This window comes from Buteo buteo, chromosome 9 (assembly GCF_964188355.1).
Source record: "Buteo buteo chromosome 9, bButBut1.hap1.1, whole genome shotgun sequence".
Classification (NCBI taxonomy): domain Eukaryota; kingdom Metazoa; phylum Chordata; class Aves; order Accipitriformes; family Accipitridae; genus Buteo; species Buteo buteo.
The window spans coordinates 14,437,683-14,454,252 of NC_134179.1; the positions used below are offsets into that span (position 1 = coordinate 14,437,683).

The following is a 16,570-nucleotide window of genomic DNA, read 5'->3' on the forward strand; positions in this document are numbered from 1 at the left end:
AGCCAAAAAAAACCATACTTGTAGTTCTTAGTCATACTCCTTGTAGATTTTACTTTTTTTCAGTATTCATGTTGTCTACTAAAATGGGAGTCTGTTCCTAGTCTTTTTCTGTTAGATATTTATATAGAAAGTTAAACTGTACTTACAGAAGATCATCCTCTCTGGAGTAGATTGAAGCCAAGCATCTTTTAAAAGGCAATCTTAAATAATTTGGTTTGATTGTACATTACTTCCTCTCTCTTAACTTTACCATCCGAAGCAGTGGCATCTGGTGTGTGATTTTGCCATGTGTTTTTTTAGTTGATTTTATGGTTGTAGTTATGTTTTCAGGGACAAGGCACCACTCAGCTAATGAGCACTCCCTCGCCTTTGTGGTACTCTGGCTCTGTCTAGCTCTGAGCTAGACAGTCATCATGAGCCAGGACAACTCAGATTGTTGAGTTGTCTGTAGGAGTTCTGTAGGAAGTAGTTTCATCTATGCTGGCTAATTTTGCACCAATTTTCAAATTTCAAGAGCCTAAATGTATTCTACTTCTGAATTATTGTTACTGATATGTAATAAGATGTAGTGAAGGATTTGTGGCAAGTGACAGTGCATAAGAACTTGTCTTTGGCAGTCAGTGGTTAAATAGATGTGCCATAAAGAGTCTGTGTAAGCTCACAGTCTGATTTGCAGGAGCTGAGTATCTGGTACAGTCCAAGAAGGAAAAAATTATGACTGTTGCTGCATCATCATTGAAATGGTTTATTTTTCTTTGCTGCAAAAATGCAAATGAGTTTACTAGAATTAAATACTTAAAGGTAATGGGAATAGTGAGTGTTTGCAATAATTAAAATCAGGTAAATTGAAACCTTGAGCAGTAAGCATCCCGTATGACTTTGTAATTCAAAAAATTGTAGCAAAACATGTCTCTCAAACAGATAAGATAGACCAAAATAACGCTAGCATGGCCAAAAATGATCTCTCTCTCTCTTTTTTTTTTTTCCTCCTGATGAGTGTGTCTGAAATGTTGCAATAATAAACAGCTCATTAGTCAGATGTTTTCAATTATAGCTTTCTGTGTGTCATCTGTTATTTTTATACGGGGTGGGTAGTTGGTGCATTCAGCATTACAGACTGTCTGGATGTACATACTTCCACCAGCTAAAAAAATGCATTAAAATGCAAGTGATTGTACTCCAGCCCTTATGGAGCACTCCAAAAAGCATAGTGGGCATTCATGCAATACCTCTCATTCAGCTCATTCCAAGCATCTTAGATTTTTACAAATTATGTATAAATGAATAGCTGATTGTACCTCAACCTCCGAAATAACCCTATTAAAATAACTCTACACAGCAAGTCAGAATTTGAAGAACAATGCATACAAGATTTATAGATAAGTGAAAATTAAGCTGCTGTTCCAGCTGTTCCTGCCCTTATGTGCTGTGCAACCTGCTGTAGAAATCATTTAATTCTAAGACTTTTTATAGTTCCAATAGTCTCATACAGACCAAAGAAAATGAGTTAACAAAAGTAACATGAAAATGAGAGAAGTTTCTTTTCTCTGCCATCTTTTCATCTCTTCCTTTAAAATTATATTGAAGAAAATCTCAAAGTACTTTGAGAAAAGAAAAGCAGTGAAAGGAAATGTGTGTGCTTAAGGTCATTTTTAAAATAATGAACCATCTGCAGCTAATAAAAATTGATAAAAATGTTCATGAGTTAGAAAGCATCTAGAGGAAAATTGTGCATGGGTGTAGCTTCTATGCATTTTGCCTTTTGTAAATTTTCATTTAAATTAAGATTTACACTGTGAGATATAAAGTACTTTTGTGTTAATCACAACCACATCCAAAAGGACTGAAAAATAACAGATTTGGTCTGATTTTGGTTAGGTGGTTTATACTATCACTTGGTTTTTGTTAGAGCACACTGTCTTGCAATCGATTTAAAACTTAAGTACCATGAACCTAAAAAAAAATAAATCTGGGAAATATGGACATTGAGAAGGAGAACTAAACAAATATGCAGGCTGAATATTTGCTTAATGTTCTGTCATGAGAGCATGAGAGACCCAGGGAAGCTGGATTTGGATCACTGGAACTGTGAGAAAGGTCAGAAAAAGAGGAAGGAGGTGGCCCTATTTTTGTCCCCAGGCTTCTCCTTAGCACGTACAGTTCATTCTCTTTGTATTTTATATAAAATGCTGGTTTCACCAAATATGGCGTTGAAGTTGACATCATTTGGGTATATCGCTCCCTTTCTCCCAGAAGTCAATCTGATTTTGTACTGTAAGGAGAAATAGCATTTTTGGCAAAGCTGGTGCTGAATATCTATCAGTAAGTTTATAGTGTTGTCTCCAGTAAATTCTTGTAACACAGGTGGTCACATCTGGTACAGAAATAATGGTGTCATAGAAAATTGTAGGTTGGAAGGGACCTATCAGCCTTGCTCTCCAGCACATCAGCTGCTCCCTCCGGCTTGGTGTCATCTGTGAACTTGCTAAGGATGTGTTCTGTCCCCTTGACCTGGTTGCTGACATAATACTTAACCATTTTTGGGGGTGTCCATAAGTATTATAAAAACACTGATTAATAACATTTTATATTTTTAAATATTAAATGTCTTGCACTGTAGTTATTGTAGAAAGTCAATGTGAAATCTCTGAATTCATCCCGCATTTTCAGAACTCAAAGTTAGAATTATATTTGGAAATACATATTGACACAGTCCTCTCCTTTCCAAAGTTAAATATCATTTGTACATGTATAGATTTGCTTACCTCTTACTTCTCTACCAAAGAAAAGTATGTTTTATGCAGGCACATATTCTCTCTTCCTCAAAAGTTTTACATCATAGAAAAAGAAGTAGCTTAACTGTTCTTCATAACCTGTTCCTGGTAAACTTGATGTATTGATGTTCTTACTTCAGGCATGGAATTAGATTAAGCTATTTTGGGAAAAGCAATTGTTGTTCTGGAATAAATGTTTCACAGAGAGAGTTAATCAGGATTGACTGTTTGATGTATAATTTATGATATCCTTTCATCCCTGATAATTTCTATGGGAAGAATGGCCCTTGGTTTTTAGTTGCATCTGAGGCATTCGGTATTGCTGCATGTACCAAGCAAGATCTGTCGTAGATGTCAGTGGATGTCTCGGATCTCCTTCCCCAGGGACTGACTTTTCGTCTAAAGCATTTCTGATACCTTTACCTAATACTCTAGAAATATTCCACCATATTAACTGAGCAGGTGGTCAATCTAAGACCAGTTTAGATTACTGAGGGTAATTTTTTAAGAAACATCCTTTTGTGTTGTACACACTGACTTAGTTTGCACAAAAATGGTCTCTTGATGACTGGGGTGTTTAAACAAGATACTGGCTCTATTTCTGTGCATAGGTAGCCATGGTGATATCATGCAAAATTTGGAATCCATTCTGAAATCCTAGAAATTAGGAAAATTTTAAAGAAGTATTTGCAAATATTTTGGTCATAGATTGATCTGATACACTTTTGTGAAATGTATGAAGACACATTTGTAGTAACACCATAGTGCAATTTTTATCTTTATTGGACTAAATGTGTTTCTGGTTTAATGGTAATGAATTTGGTAAGAATGACTTGATATAACTGAATATATTTAAATATCAAACTTCCTGTGAATTCTGTGTAATAATAGAAAAGAGAGTTTGGAGAATACTGTTTTGAGTATCTTTGATGTAGTAATGGGAGTATATTCATTTCACATGACTGTCATTAAGGAAGACAGACAAAATCCTGTCGTTGAGTTTTGTAGGTGTGATTCCCATGTATGGACATTCTCTTTAATCAGTGAAAGGGATTGCTGAAAGATAAACTTGATAGTTTTGACTTTGGTCTCAACAAAGGAAGGAGAGAGAGAAGAAAGACGTGTTTCTTTGAAGGATGAGTCTGTCAATCCACTTGATGGGAAGTTCTTAGTCCTGTACTGTTGCTAGGTGATGTGTGACAGAAAGGGTATTTGAACCAGCTTTGAAATCTGTATTGGGATTTCTAACAGTAAATTTAAGCTGGTTAGCAAGAGCTCTTTGTTTCTGAGGGTCACGCTGGTGTACCGCAGTGGTTCACAGCTGCTTAAGAGGCAATGCAGAGTGAGGGACCCCCCCTTTGCAAGGAGAGGTTTGGGGTGTGACACTTGCTGTGGGATTGTCTCACCTCCAGAAGTTAGATTTCTCCTGTAAACGGCTTGCACTTGCACTTGGTGTACTTGCTAGGCAGAGAACAGACTGTCAGGTATGTAATTTATTCCTCTCTGACACAGGTGGGGAAATACCTGCCTAGGGAGGTGCTTCACTTGGTGCTTGGCTGTAGATGCAGATGGAGTGACTGGACAAGATGAGACACTTAACCGGTAGAGACAAAGATAAGAAGCAACTCTTAAGCATCATCATGAATCCAAGAAGTCTTGCAGACCAGAGCTGTGTGCTTTAGCTACCACAGCTGGTACAAAATCATTTCAACAGAGTATTAGAAAGCAATTCCTACCCTTATTTGGTCTTCTGTGCTGGGCAGCTTCCACTACAGAGTTCAGTTGGATCACTGCAGCGGAGCCAGTGCTTGGGAAGTCTGTAGAAGTCCTTAGCTAGTCATAGGGTAAGTGGTCTGATTTTAAGAGACACTTAGTGTTTCTTACTTATACTGCCCCTACAACAGCAACTTAACCTGGTGCTTAACGTGTTAAGATCTGCTATTTTGAGATGTGGGTCGAATACATGAAATATACATGCTATATATATATATATGTATGTACATACATTTTTGTTGATAAACACTCTGTGATAAGGCATTCCTGAAGATAAGACGTCGTTCTATTTGAAGAAAATCTGTGGGAGTTTTGCCTTCAACAGAGTCACAATGTAAGGTCCTATTTTAGCAAGGTTCTTTGTATAATTTAAGGACAAACTTGAGTTTTGTGCTTTGGAAAACTCTTTGCATATGTAGCTAGCTAATTACGCTTCTTCCCCCCCCACCACCCCCATCTCCCTTCTCCTGGGGTACACAGAGAGCTAGAAAAATATAAATGCAGTTTTGAATGCTTGGAAATCTTATTCTGAAGAGCATGAAACTAAGATGAAAGTCTGTTGCCATTTTTGTTTCAGATCTCTCCTGAAGTTATCGTGACACAAATATAACAATTTGGAATTATGATACAGAGTCTAAGGAATTCTGAAGTACCCTTATACCTATGTAATATAGTTTAAAAATCTACAGCAAAATGTGTAATACTGTCCAACTCTGCCTTACTGAAAGAAACTTCTGCTTCATTATATACAGTGCTTTAAAGTAAGGAGTATAGCACGTATTTAGTACCAGAAACAGGAAGCATTTGGAAATTACAAGTCAGATTGACAGAAGTAATGAAAATAGCTGATAAACACTGAGTTTTTGTGTAGGGTTTGGTGGGGGTTTGGTTTGGGGTTGTTTTGCTGGGTTTTTTTTTAAGATATCTACTTTTTGGAGGCTTTGGGACCCCTTTTATGGCTATAGCTTCAGTAGAACTCAAATATTTAATTGACATCTTAAAGACAATGTTTTACTGCATGAGATGTGTGAGAAAATAATTTCAGTTGATAGCTGTTAGGGGGCAGGGAGTATATGGCATTTTGCATGCACAGGAGTGAATGTTGTATAGATAATATAGTACACACTGTATATCATCTATACATGTAGAGTAGTCCATAATGACTCCTTTAGCTTTTTGCATTGTAAATTAATGTCTTCAAACACCGAAAAATTTCTTATACTTTAATTGCACAACTGTTCTAGCAACTCAGAAGTTCTGGCTGAGTCTTTTGATATCACGGTTTGGCCATCACATTGTCTGTAACTATTAAAACCTGAGGAAAATCTTTAGCATTGGACAGGTTCTTTTACTGTTTAATTTATGTCTGGGATCAGAGGCAGCTGCTCTCAGAGATGGTGCTGCAGCTTTGAGAAGCATTAGTAACAAAAGGTGGTGCATTACATCTGAGGTGAAGCTTTGCCTGACCTGCTGCCCCTTGGTGTGTTTAAATCAGTGTTGGAGTTTTACTGAACTGCAGGGCAGCCTTTTATATATATGTATGGCAATGTATTAAAAAAGCAGAAAATCTTTGCAGACAGATGGTTTGTTGCAAGTTTTCAGAAAAAAGTTTAAAAGAGCTGGAGATACTATTAAAAGATGTTGCAGCATTTACTGTAATGTGCAGAGCACAGGCTAATTGGGATTTCAGTGTTAAGAGCTACATTTTAATAACAACAACCACAGCTGAAAGCAGTCTTCGCTGTGATTTGTCATTAATGTGGCTGAGTAGCCTCTTTAAGTTTACATTATTTTTATGATTTCCAGCAAAAGGAAAATACAATAGGAGAAAGTTTTGGAAGTCTGATTGATATATATTTTTATCCATCTGTCTGCAGGATCCTGGTTTCTAACAAAACATGATTATTCAGCGTTTGGTCATTGAAGTTGTGAGAATTCCATAAGCTTTTATTATTTTTTGTGTGTTTCTTGCTATTTTTTTTCTATTTCCTGTTTTTGTTTTGGATTGATTTAAAGTATATTTTCTTCTGACAGTTTTGTCAAGACAGCAGGACCAAATAGGGAAGGCTTTTTACCAAATGAGCAGATAGTCCTCTGGCAAACTCCTGCCTCAATTTGACATGGTTAAGCTGATTTTTAATGGATTCTAAAGCTGTTTGTGCTGCCAATACTGTCCTTGTCACCTCCTCTGCGTTTGGCTGCTCACAATTTACATCTCCCTCCGGGAATCTGTCAGCACTTTAACCACAGAGGTGTCCCATCAGAAACACTGGCTTTCCTGACCTGGTTTCAGGGCAAGTATTCAGGCAGTCCTTGAGCTGAAGATCCTGCTAGACTTCAGTGGAAGGCAAAAAGCAAGCTGACACCTAGACCTTTTGAGTAAGAGAGGCAAAAGAATGCTCCTTTGTCAGAAAACATCAAAGCAGACAAATCATTGCGCTAGGAAGGGAATTTCCATGAGTTACATGGGCATTGTCAATAGCCTGCTGTTCATTGAGCATCCCATGGGCATGTTCCCTAATGTGCTAGAGCATCAGTAGCTCAGGTGTTCAAAAAATTGCTATGATTAATATTCAATAGGTATAATTGTTCTGAATGTCTCTCAAAGAGTTCAGTATTTTCATAATAAGGCCCTAGTCTATCAAACAGCTTATGCCAAAAACCAATCTGTCCGCTCATGAGCCAGTATATCAAATGCAGCTCCAAAGAGCAGCAGACTTTCAGGCTCGTTCCCCAAAATGGAATTATCAAAATCAAAGTAATCCGATTTACATAAAAGAAGCTAAATTTGGTCTTGCTGCTTGGTTTTTTTCCATGTGCTTTCCTATCATCTCCACAGGAAAACTTGCTGACATTTTAAAAAGGGCTTTGATTCATAGAGCTTCAGCAGACTTCAAGATTTTGATAAAGGGTATTTTGCTCATCTCCTTAGTAGTGTTCACAGCTAAGTGTGGTAATAAGGGAACAGAGCTGTTCATGAGGAATGTGAAGAGCTCACAGTGTGTGTTGGTATCTAAGTTTGAGAACTTTGGATCTAAGGACCAGATAATATGACCTAGTTCATCAGCTAAAGGCTAAATTGTCACTGACAAGTCGAAATGTATCTGTCATCCTTAAAGGGCAAATACACCTATGGCAGGGGTCAAAAAGTGTGCGAATCCTGTTAGTATCAAAATTATTCTCTTCCACTGAACTTATAATAAAAGTATCTCTTAAATTTGTGGAGCACATTGCAGGTAACACTGAGATAGCCCAGGATATGCAGTGTATGCCCTTTATTAATAGGTGCTAGATGGTGGCCAGGTAATGTATTGCTGTAAGGGACTGTGCACTTCAAATTTTGTTAGACAACTCTTAAACAGAATAGAATAATTCAACATTTTACACATCCAAACCCAGCAACCCAAAGAGGATGGTCTGTCTAATTTCTTGTCTTTAAAACCTGGAGAAAAATCCTGTCATTTGGAAGACCAAATTCATACTCACATTACCTGGTTGGCCACTTAGTCTGCACTTCTAAAAACCCTACTGAGCCAGTTCCAGATAACTTCTCTTTTGATGAATTTGCTTTGAAAAAACATCCCATTTCAAATATGTTTCATTTTTATTCTGTGATGCATGGCTAATGCGTATCTTAGACTAATTAGAGTATGATCCATCATAGAGACATCCTATAGGTGACTATAAATACGAAGGGAGAAGGTTATCTTCTTTCTTCTTTTGTTGATATAATTGCAGTTCAACACCAAGAGTGAAATTGAGCAAGAGGTTCAGCCAGGGAAAGGAAGAAAGGAATGACAAATATGTGAAAGAGAATAAAACCAGATAGACAGTCCTGTTCAGTTTGAGTTCAGAAAGAATGATGCTCTTCCCAGACAGGCCCTTGGAGGGTAGCATTTATCAGTCTGATTTGGGGTTTGAAACAGTAGAGAGTAAAAAGCAGATGAATTATCATCTCCCAGAGAAATTAAACAAAGCTTTCTAACATTCAGCCTGTAAATAAAAGAGAAGGTAACCCATCTAGTAATGTACCGCCACTAACTTAGCATCTTCAGGGCATTTCTCTAGCTTTTCTCCTCAATGTAAATTATACAATTTCTTTGTCTTTCTCCTTCAAATCCTCATCTCTGGAATGCAACTGCTATTTTTATATCCCTCTTCTGTTTTTCTCTTATGTGAAAGGCTGTCATTAACTTGTTTACACATGAAATTGTCTTTGTCTCAGAGCACAATCATATTCCTTCTTTACAGAGCCCTCAGATAGGATTATTCTGTCTGTTTTCCTGCAACACTTGCCATCATACTCAGTATTTAATGAGGCTCAGCATTTTATGATAGACAGCCTTGCACTTTCTTTCCAGTTAATGCACCACACTTCAAAATGCTCTCCTAACCCTTGTGAAGTATTTGGTGGACATACACATAACTCCATCGCCTACGAGCAGATACGATACCAATCAGGGGATGCCCTTTAGACTGAGGTCTTGTTGATGGAGGATTTCCTGCAAGAGACATGAAAAATGGCCCTTTTTGTCATCTTAAGCTTATTGTCCTGTTATACTAAATTTAATTTGTAACAGTCGGTGGAGATTTAGATTCTTATTCAAAAGTTACTAAATATTAAGAAGTACCGTAGACACTAAACGTGCAGACAGTGGGGGGAAAATGTTCATGTGAGAGTGAAATGTAAACTGCAGTATATATTTGTGTCAGTTTTGAAATCATTTGATCTCTGCACAGATTCTGTCATCCCATAGTGATACTATTTGCTGGCCATTTTTTCATATTTGTACCAGGCTGAAAAAAACTTGCCTTTTAGGAAACTCAAGCTTTCAGATTATACTGCCCCTATTCAAAGGATTGAATTCAGTCATGCAGGGCTTCTTTTCATCTGTCTTTGCCTTTATAAGCTTCATCTTGAGGCCAAGGACCAAGCAGTCTTCTTAGTTTGAAAAACACTGAGTGTATTTCTTGGAAATACTGCAGCCTTTTAGAAACTAGTAGAGTTACAAAATAACCTGCATTTTTTTTCTCACATACTTATGCTACCAATAAAGCTGAGGTTCAGGCTATTAATAGCTGATAAAAATCATTGACTATATCTTTCCTTCACAGAAATGTCATCTAGTCATTTCTATATTAAGCATTGGAACAAGCTGCCCAGGGAAGCACTTGAGTTGCCATCCCTGGAGGTATTTAAAAGACATGTAGATGTGGTGCTTAGGGAATGGTTTAGTGGTGGACTTGGCAGTGTTAGGTTAATCGTTGGACTCAATGATCTTAAAGGTCTTTTCCAGCCTAAATGATTCTATGATTCTATATCGGATATAAACCTGAAAAAAAGACCAAAACCTCAATATAAATGGAATACATCTCATGAGTTAAATAATACATGCCCTTCTGAACATGAAGAAGAAAGAAGAGGGCATCACCAAAATTCCATTATTCATTCCATAGTGTTTAAGACAGTTAATTCCAGACAGTCTTCTTAATTCTTCAGGAAAACCTAAGTTTTCAGTTTGAGTTTTATCTAAAATCCATTAAAATCATAGAGAATGTCTCTGCTGAGGCCCGTAGCCTTTGGACAAACTGTTATTTTGACAAGCAAAACAGTTTATGTATGCTTACCTTCTGAGGCAAAATAACTGAGAGTAGGAGTGTGCAGCCATCAACTGAACAGCTTTTAGTCTGTACCAATACAGAGCTCAAAGGCTTTGAGGGATTTACAGTTGTGATTTTCTTTTTATTCTGGGTTAATAACTTTAAATGAATAATTAACTGGATCAGAACCTAACACCATCATGTTTAAAATGTTCAAATAACACAAGTTTTCAAAATTGCAGTATTTGCAAAAATAATCACCTCTTTTAGTGTAAGTATTTGCAAAAGATTTTTCACTATTTTGTAATGTATTTACCTGCAGGATCCAAAACTGCGCGAACTGTTGGATACTGGGAACCTAGGAGGTCGACTGGAAAATCGAATGATAACTGTTGTCTATGGTCCAGACCTGGTCAATATATCATACTTGAACTTGGTGGCATTCCAAGAGGATATAGCAAAGGTAATATACATTCATCTGTGTCATATAAAATTAAAGTTTTTGAAGTGTTGCTTTGAGATGTGGATAAAGAAGATAAAAGTGGAGATTGTTATGAAATGAACCTCAGTTCTGTTGTAGAGCTGTGCCACTCAGTACCCAAGAAGAAATGTGCAATCATTTGGGGGGGGGGGGGGGGGGGCGGAATTATTCAGCAAAGTTTATGCCCCTGATATGTGTGCTTATCTTCAGAACATTGCTTGTAAAGCCCAAATAAGTATTGTGAAAATAATGGTACATGCCAATTTTTACTCAGCTATAAGATGTATAATGTGACTCTTTGAACACAGTTCAATATCTTTCAGTAGTTATCACCCTTTTATGCTTGTTCTAAGTGTGTGTGAATTATGGATCATCTGTGAGAACAAAGTTTGTAAACAGTTGACTTTTTAAGGTTGGCCTGTATCAGAGTAGTGGGAATCTACAGCTCTACCTTGTATACTCAAGTTTGTCAGCAATCAGACATCTTGGTTAACTTGCACACGTGAATGTTTCTGTTCATGTTTGAAGGTCAATTTTAAGCATCGTATTTTGCCTACTGATAGCCCTTGATAAGAATTGTGTAGTCAACGTCATTACCTTAGCAAAGTATTTTTTCCATGCAGGTATACAGTCATTTCATTTCTGTCCAACACACCACATAAAACACAGTTGTGCTTGCTAAGCAAGTTCCAATTGATATTAGTACATGTTTTGGGTTTGTTTTTTTTTCTTCTTCCAATTTCTATACAACTTAATTGTGTTTAATAAAGTGGGAGCTCTTTGCTTTGTCTATTCCAAATTGGCATTCAAAAGCTGCTACTCTTTCCACTTCCATTCATATGGGTCGCTCTGATGACAGCCTCCAGATAACCACACACAGAACACATTTCTGTACAGTTTGCCTTCTCAAGTCCACTAGATAGTGCTAAAAAGAGTTTTTCTGTAGACTGCTGTTATTTAAAAACAGTAAGGAGTTGTTTTGTCACCTCACAGGTAACAAGGATGATCAGACCAGGTGAAAAAAGGTCATAGGATGAAAGCCTTAAGCTAGGAGGATATATTTTTGCTTGCCAGGTTTCTGTGTCTGCTAATCTTCATTAGCCAATTGGTCAACTTGGCAAAACCACAATTTCCACTGTTTCTTCAATACGAAAGAATAGAAACAAAATCTGTTTGTCGTGGTCAGTGGACTGCTGAGTGGGAAGTGCTATCCTCAGACTTGAAAACACACAGCTATACTCTACAGGGCTGGTTAAGAAATCTTAATGCAGCAAAAGTGAAAGCAATTGAAACAACTCTTCGGGGGGGGGGGGGGGAACAACTAAGTATATGATGGAAAATGAAAAGGTATGCTAAAGATTTACCAGCAACAATTGTTAGCCCTTACCAAGGAAGAGGGAAAATCACTCAAATCAGAAGCTTATGTCCTTCTTTTTTCTCTTTCCTGTTTAGCCAGCAATCAGTGAACCATAATCTGTTTGATAAAACAGTGCAGAAAGTGGTATTTTAGGGCCATTTTCTGTTTGGTGATGGAATCTTAAAAATACTGTAGATAAAATCATGTTTTAGAAGAGCTTGGCTGTTCTAAATCCTGAGTAACTCCTACGATCTGAGTAACTAAGAATCTAAGTCTTCCTTGTTGTTTGTAAATGCGGTGGACCAAATAAATTCCTATTTTATCAATCAGGCACTGTAGCCTGGGGATGGGATTTTCAAAGCACTGCAGATTAGCTGTGCTTGCCCTGAAATTGTGCTAAATATCCTGATTGTTTCAATGAAAGCAGAGTTTGATCACTGTTGAATGCATCTAAAAATTCTTCCTCCTTTAACATGTTTTCCAATTCTATATGAGCCAGACCACAGAATCTGGCCCTTATCATCTCCAGGACCCATGTGGTGACTTGGAGGAGTCGTCATAAATAAGCACATCATGGAGGTCCAAGAAGGCATGTAAATACAAGATGTTTTCAACATCACACATGCAAATTTTGACCATTCCTCTCACTGATGTTGCAGGGAGAGCAAGTGCCAATGAAAACCTTCCCCACCTTTCCCTTTTCAGTGCATGAATATTTTTCAGATTAACCCTTCATTTGTGATACCTTATTTTTCAAGTTGTGTGACAAGTATTGATCAGTCCTCCCTTGGAGGAGAAAGGCAAAGTAAACTGTAACAGTCTGGGTGAGGCAGTTAAAATTATTCGATTATGTGGTTTTCTTCCTTTGCAGAAGGCTTCCTGTTCTGCTACAAACTCTGTTCATCACATCCACTGGCCAAGTTGTGCAAAAATTATGAAAATATGAGCCTTGGGCTATTCAGCTTGCTCCTAAGTGAACTACATAAAGAGCTAGAAATGATGATGTAGTTGCAATGTACTGTTTTATGTGCATTCCTCCAGGAGAAAGTAACTAATGTTTAAAGTACATTAGTGATGAGCTGAAGGGCACTCAGCAGCTGGTTTGTTCAAAGAATGCAGCTTGAAATTCATTAGGTAATGGTCTAAAAGGCAGATTGCTAGACACGTCTTGATGATGAAGAGAAGTAGCACTTATACAGTGCTTGCTTATTTTCAGATGGGTGTGCCTGTGCCTCTTTTGGGATAGGATTTGTGAGCATCCACAATCGTAGCACTGCAGAAGCCAGGATAAAGAAAGAAGTTTATTCTCAAACCGTATTCTGAGAGGATGCTCCTCTTCTCTGTCTCTGTTCCCAATGTAAAGTACAACCTGTGAACTTCTGTGTCTCCTCTACAGTATTTCATTCTCTTCCCAAATCCAGTAACTTCAGAATTGAACATCCCATCTTTCCCATATCTTTCCTCTCATTCTCTTTTGTGCCTCTCATGCCAACTCTGTTCTCACCACACTGGTCCATCCTGGCCATACAGACCCCTATCCAGAGCCCAAGGAAATCTGTTTCTCCTCAGTTTGATGAGCTTTGGATCAGATCCATCACTAAGAGCTGATTAATTCCTCCATAAGTAAAATGATGTAGTCAAAGATGATTCACAAGTTGTGCTATACTATGCTTTCCACCACGGGTCTTTATTTTTCCAGCTTCTTAGGCATATTCAAGAGCTTGATCAGTATAACAAAATGGTAAAATAAACCGTATCAATTCATGTCCATTTGATACATTTAAAAAAAAAAATTCATAAGGATGCCAAAAGTGTAGAATCTCAGCAGCTTGCTTTGTTAACCTCCCACCAAAAATGCATGTGCGAGAAACATTGCCTTCACACGTAGTCAGCTCTGATTTGAAGGAAGTGTTTTCAAGAATGTGTGCTGTCTTTTCTTATGAAAAAAAGTCTCATCTCTTCTGTTGAGATAAATGTCTTACTGTATGTATCCTGATGTGTGTAACAGAGGAGAGAAATTACTTCACTGAGCAACAGATTTCCAAATGAACTGCTGCTTATACGCCACCTGCCAAAGCACAGAACAGTTAAATAATTTGTTAGTAAAGTTCACAGGAATGATAGAAATATGAATTGGTGTAATGGGACGTAGCTGAGAGGGGATCGAGTTCAGGGAGCTCTTATCATGATGGATGTTACTTGCTCAGAGTTGAATGTTGGAAGGCTGGGTTCTTCCGCTACCGAACAGGATCAGAGACTTCCAGTTTGCAAATGGTTTGTTGGCACTAGTACAGTCCTATTTCAAAATACCCAGATTTATATTTTCCTTTTGTATTGCATCTGTACAGGAGTCTGCAGCTACCATGGTGATGCAGAGGGTCTTATAGCCTTTCCGCAGTAGGCTGTTTTCTTTCTACACACAAAAGCTTTCTACCCTGCGGAGCACTCTCACTGAGCACTGCCTTCTGGAATCGCTGCTGCTGGTAAAGACAGCTGCAGAGCGCATCATGCACGGAGTTAGAGTATGGGCTTTACTATGTAGCATGCAGCAAAACCAAGGAAACAGAGCCATTTGGTAGCTAAAGCAGTGAGACGCATCTTGGCTCACAGCTTGGTGCAAGCCCATCAAAGTCAGTCCAAAGCGTCTCCTTTATTTCTTTGGGTCAGTGCTCAGGGCTGTTGTTTCCCCTCCTGCTGAGGGTTCAGACCAGTGACTGGAAAGATTATGTGATCCTTGGCATATTTTCTGATCTTGTTTTTTTGGCTGCAGCTCTGTGGTGGCTGGAACGAAGACCCTAAAATGGGAAAGGCAATGAGCAAGTGTTGCTTGTGACTTGTTGACTTGGCACCTGCATCGTTAGAAATGGCTCAGCCTGCAGGTAGCCCTTACAACATTTGGCAGGAGCGATGCGATCGCTTTGAAGAGCCAGGAAAAGCTAGCAAAGGAACATGGCAAGACTGTTTATATAAATAATGCTTGTGACAGGCACATAATAACCGAGTTCCCCTTATATTCCTGTCAGCAAGCACTCGGACAAAGAGAAGGATGAGCTGGGGTGTGGGATACTCCTGAAGTGCTATACTTCTGATTTCTACAAAATACTTCAGTTTTAAGCCCAGCAGAACCAGTAAGATCAAAACAAAGTCTACAAGCTCTCTCAAAAGCCAACATATTTTCAATTTCTAAATAATATTTTATATTGCTATTAATCTCTGCAGCCGTTAGTGTCACAGGGAGAAATTTTAACTGCTACTATTAGTGCCTAAACAAAGAAGTGTTTACAAGATGAGCCTATTCTGAGCCTAGAAAAATGAGTTGCCAAGAAGAAAAAAAGACGCTGCACTTAATACGCTCTGTTCCAAGAGTCACAGCAAAGCAGTTGTGTTGCTAAAGAACCCAACTCCTTCTCTTGTTCTTTTTCACACCCCTGTTTTTTTTTCAAATTGGACCTAAGAAGTAAAAACAATTAAAGAAGAAAAATGGAAGTGGTCACGTGAGGCGGAGGGGAGGACTATCTCCGCAACAGTGGTTTGCCTGCAGAACAACAAATCTGTGTCTGAGGGAGGAAGGTTTCTCTGCCAGAAATAACAGTCATGGGGAGATGTGTTGTCTGAGCTGCTGAGGGATGAGGTGGTAAATGGGGTGGACTTAAGGATCTGATAGCTGAAGGATATCAAAGGCCCATATAACAGTAGGCATACAGGTAGCCTTATCTCTTCCTCGCTGGGAGCAATTGTGTGAGACCAGTTTCAGGAACAAGATCTGATAACTTTGGGGAAAAAAACCTTAGCATGTTAAAAAAAAGTAGAAAAAACCTATAACTTCAGAACCTCTATCAAATCAATCACCTAGTCACCTGATGTCACCTGAGGCTTTTTAGGTAAAACAAGTTTATAAGCTCCAAAGTGACATAGCAACATTTGTTTCATTGGAAGTCAATGATACTTTTCATCACTATCAATTTTTGTCAGAATGAAATCCCCCCTTTTTTGTATTTTTCCTCAAGAAAAAGAAGAGGCAAGGAAAGGGAATACCTCCCAGAGAGTATATGCATCTGAGAGACTGTGTGGCAGTGGGAATTTTGGATCTGGTCTGATATGAAAGGAAACTCAATTTTAGTTTGAATGACAACTTGGAAAACTTCATCAAGTAAAAAACCAAACCAAAACCAAAACACATTGTTTGCAAAGGCATTGCTTATTTATGTCCCTTTCTTTTAAAGGGGTGAAACAAAGCCAATCCAAAACTGCAGTTGTGATTAAAAAGGATTGCAACTAAAGATTGTAAATAAACACTGAGTTAGCAAGGAAAAATGCACTGAAGTTGTCGATGAAAAGCTGCAGAATAGACCTGCAAGGGAGGAGGGTGACAGGACAAGCAGTGAGAGTCTAAACTTCAGATTATAATCATGGATCAGCCTTGCTGGGAACCTGGGAAAGGTCAGAGACCTAAGGGAAGGACTTCAGCAACATGCATGGAAATGAGGAAAAATAAGTCAGAAAAATAAAGAAAGGAAAAGTGAGGGAGAACCATGGGAAGAGCAGTGCCTGCAGGCAGAGATGGGAAGTTTCCCGTGAACAGCT

The 16,570-nt window shown here is 38.3% G+C and overlaps 1 protein-coding gene across 4 annotated transcripts in view; it reads left to right on the forward strand.

Moving 5' to 3' along the window:
* PLCB1 (phospholipase C beta 1) overlaps nucleotides 1-16,570 on the forward strand; it is a 412,787-nt gene that overhangs the window by 237,253 nt on the left and 158,964 nt on the right. For all 4 annotated transcript variants that reach the window (XR_012651612.1, XM_075035449.1, XM_075035451.1 and 1 more), the window contains exon 4: nucleotides 10,471-10,611. Coding sequence is in view for 3 of the 4 variants with exons in the window: in XM_075035449.1 (XP_074891550.1) it covers nucleotides 10,471-10,611 (141 nt within the window). In the remaining variant the exon portion in view is untranslated. The remainder of the gene's footprint in view (nucleotides 1-10,470; nucleotides 10,612-16,570) is intronic.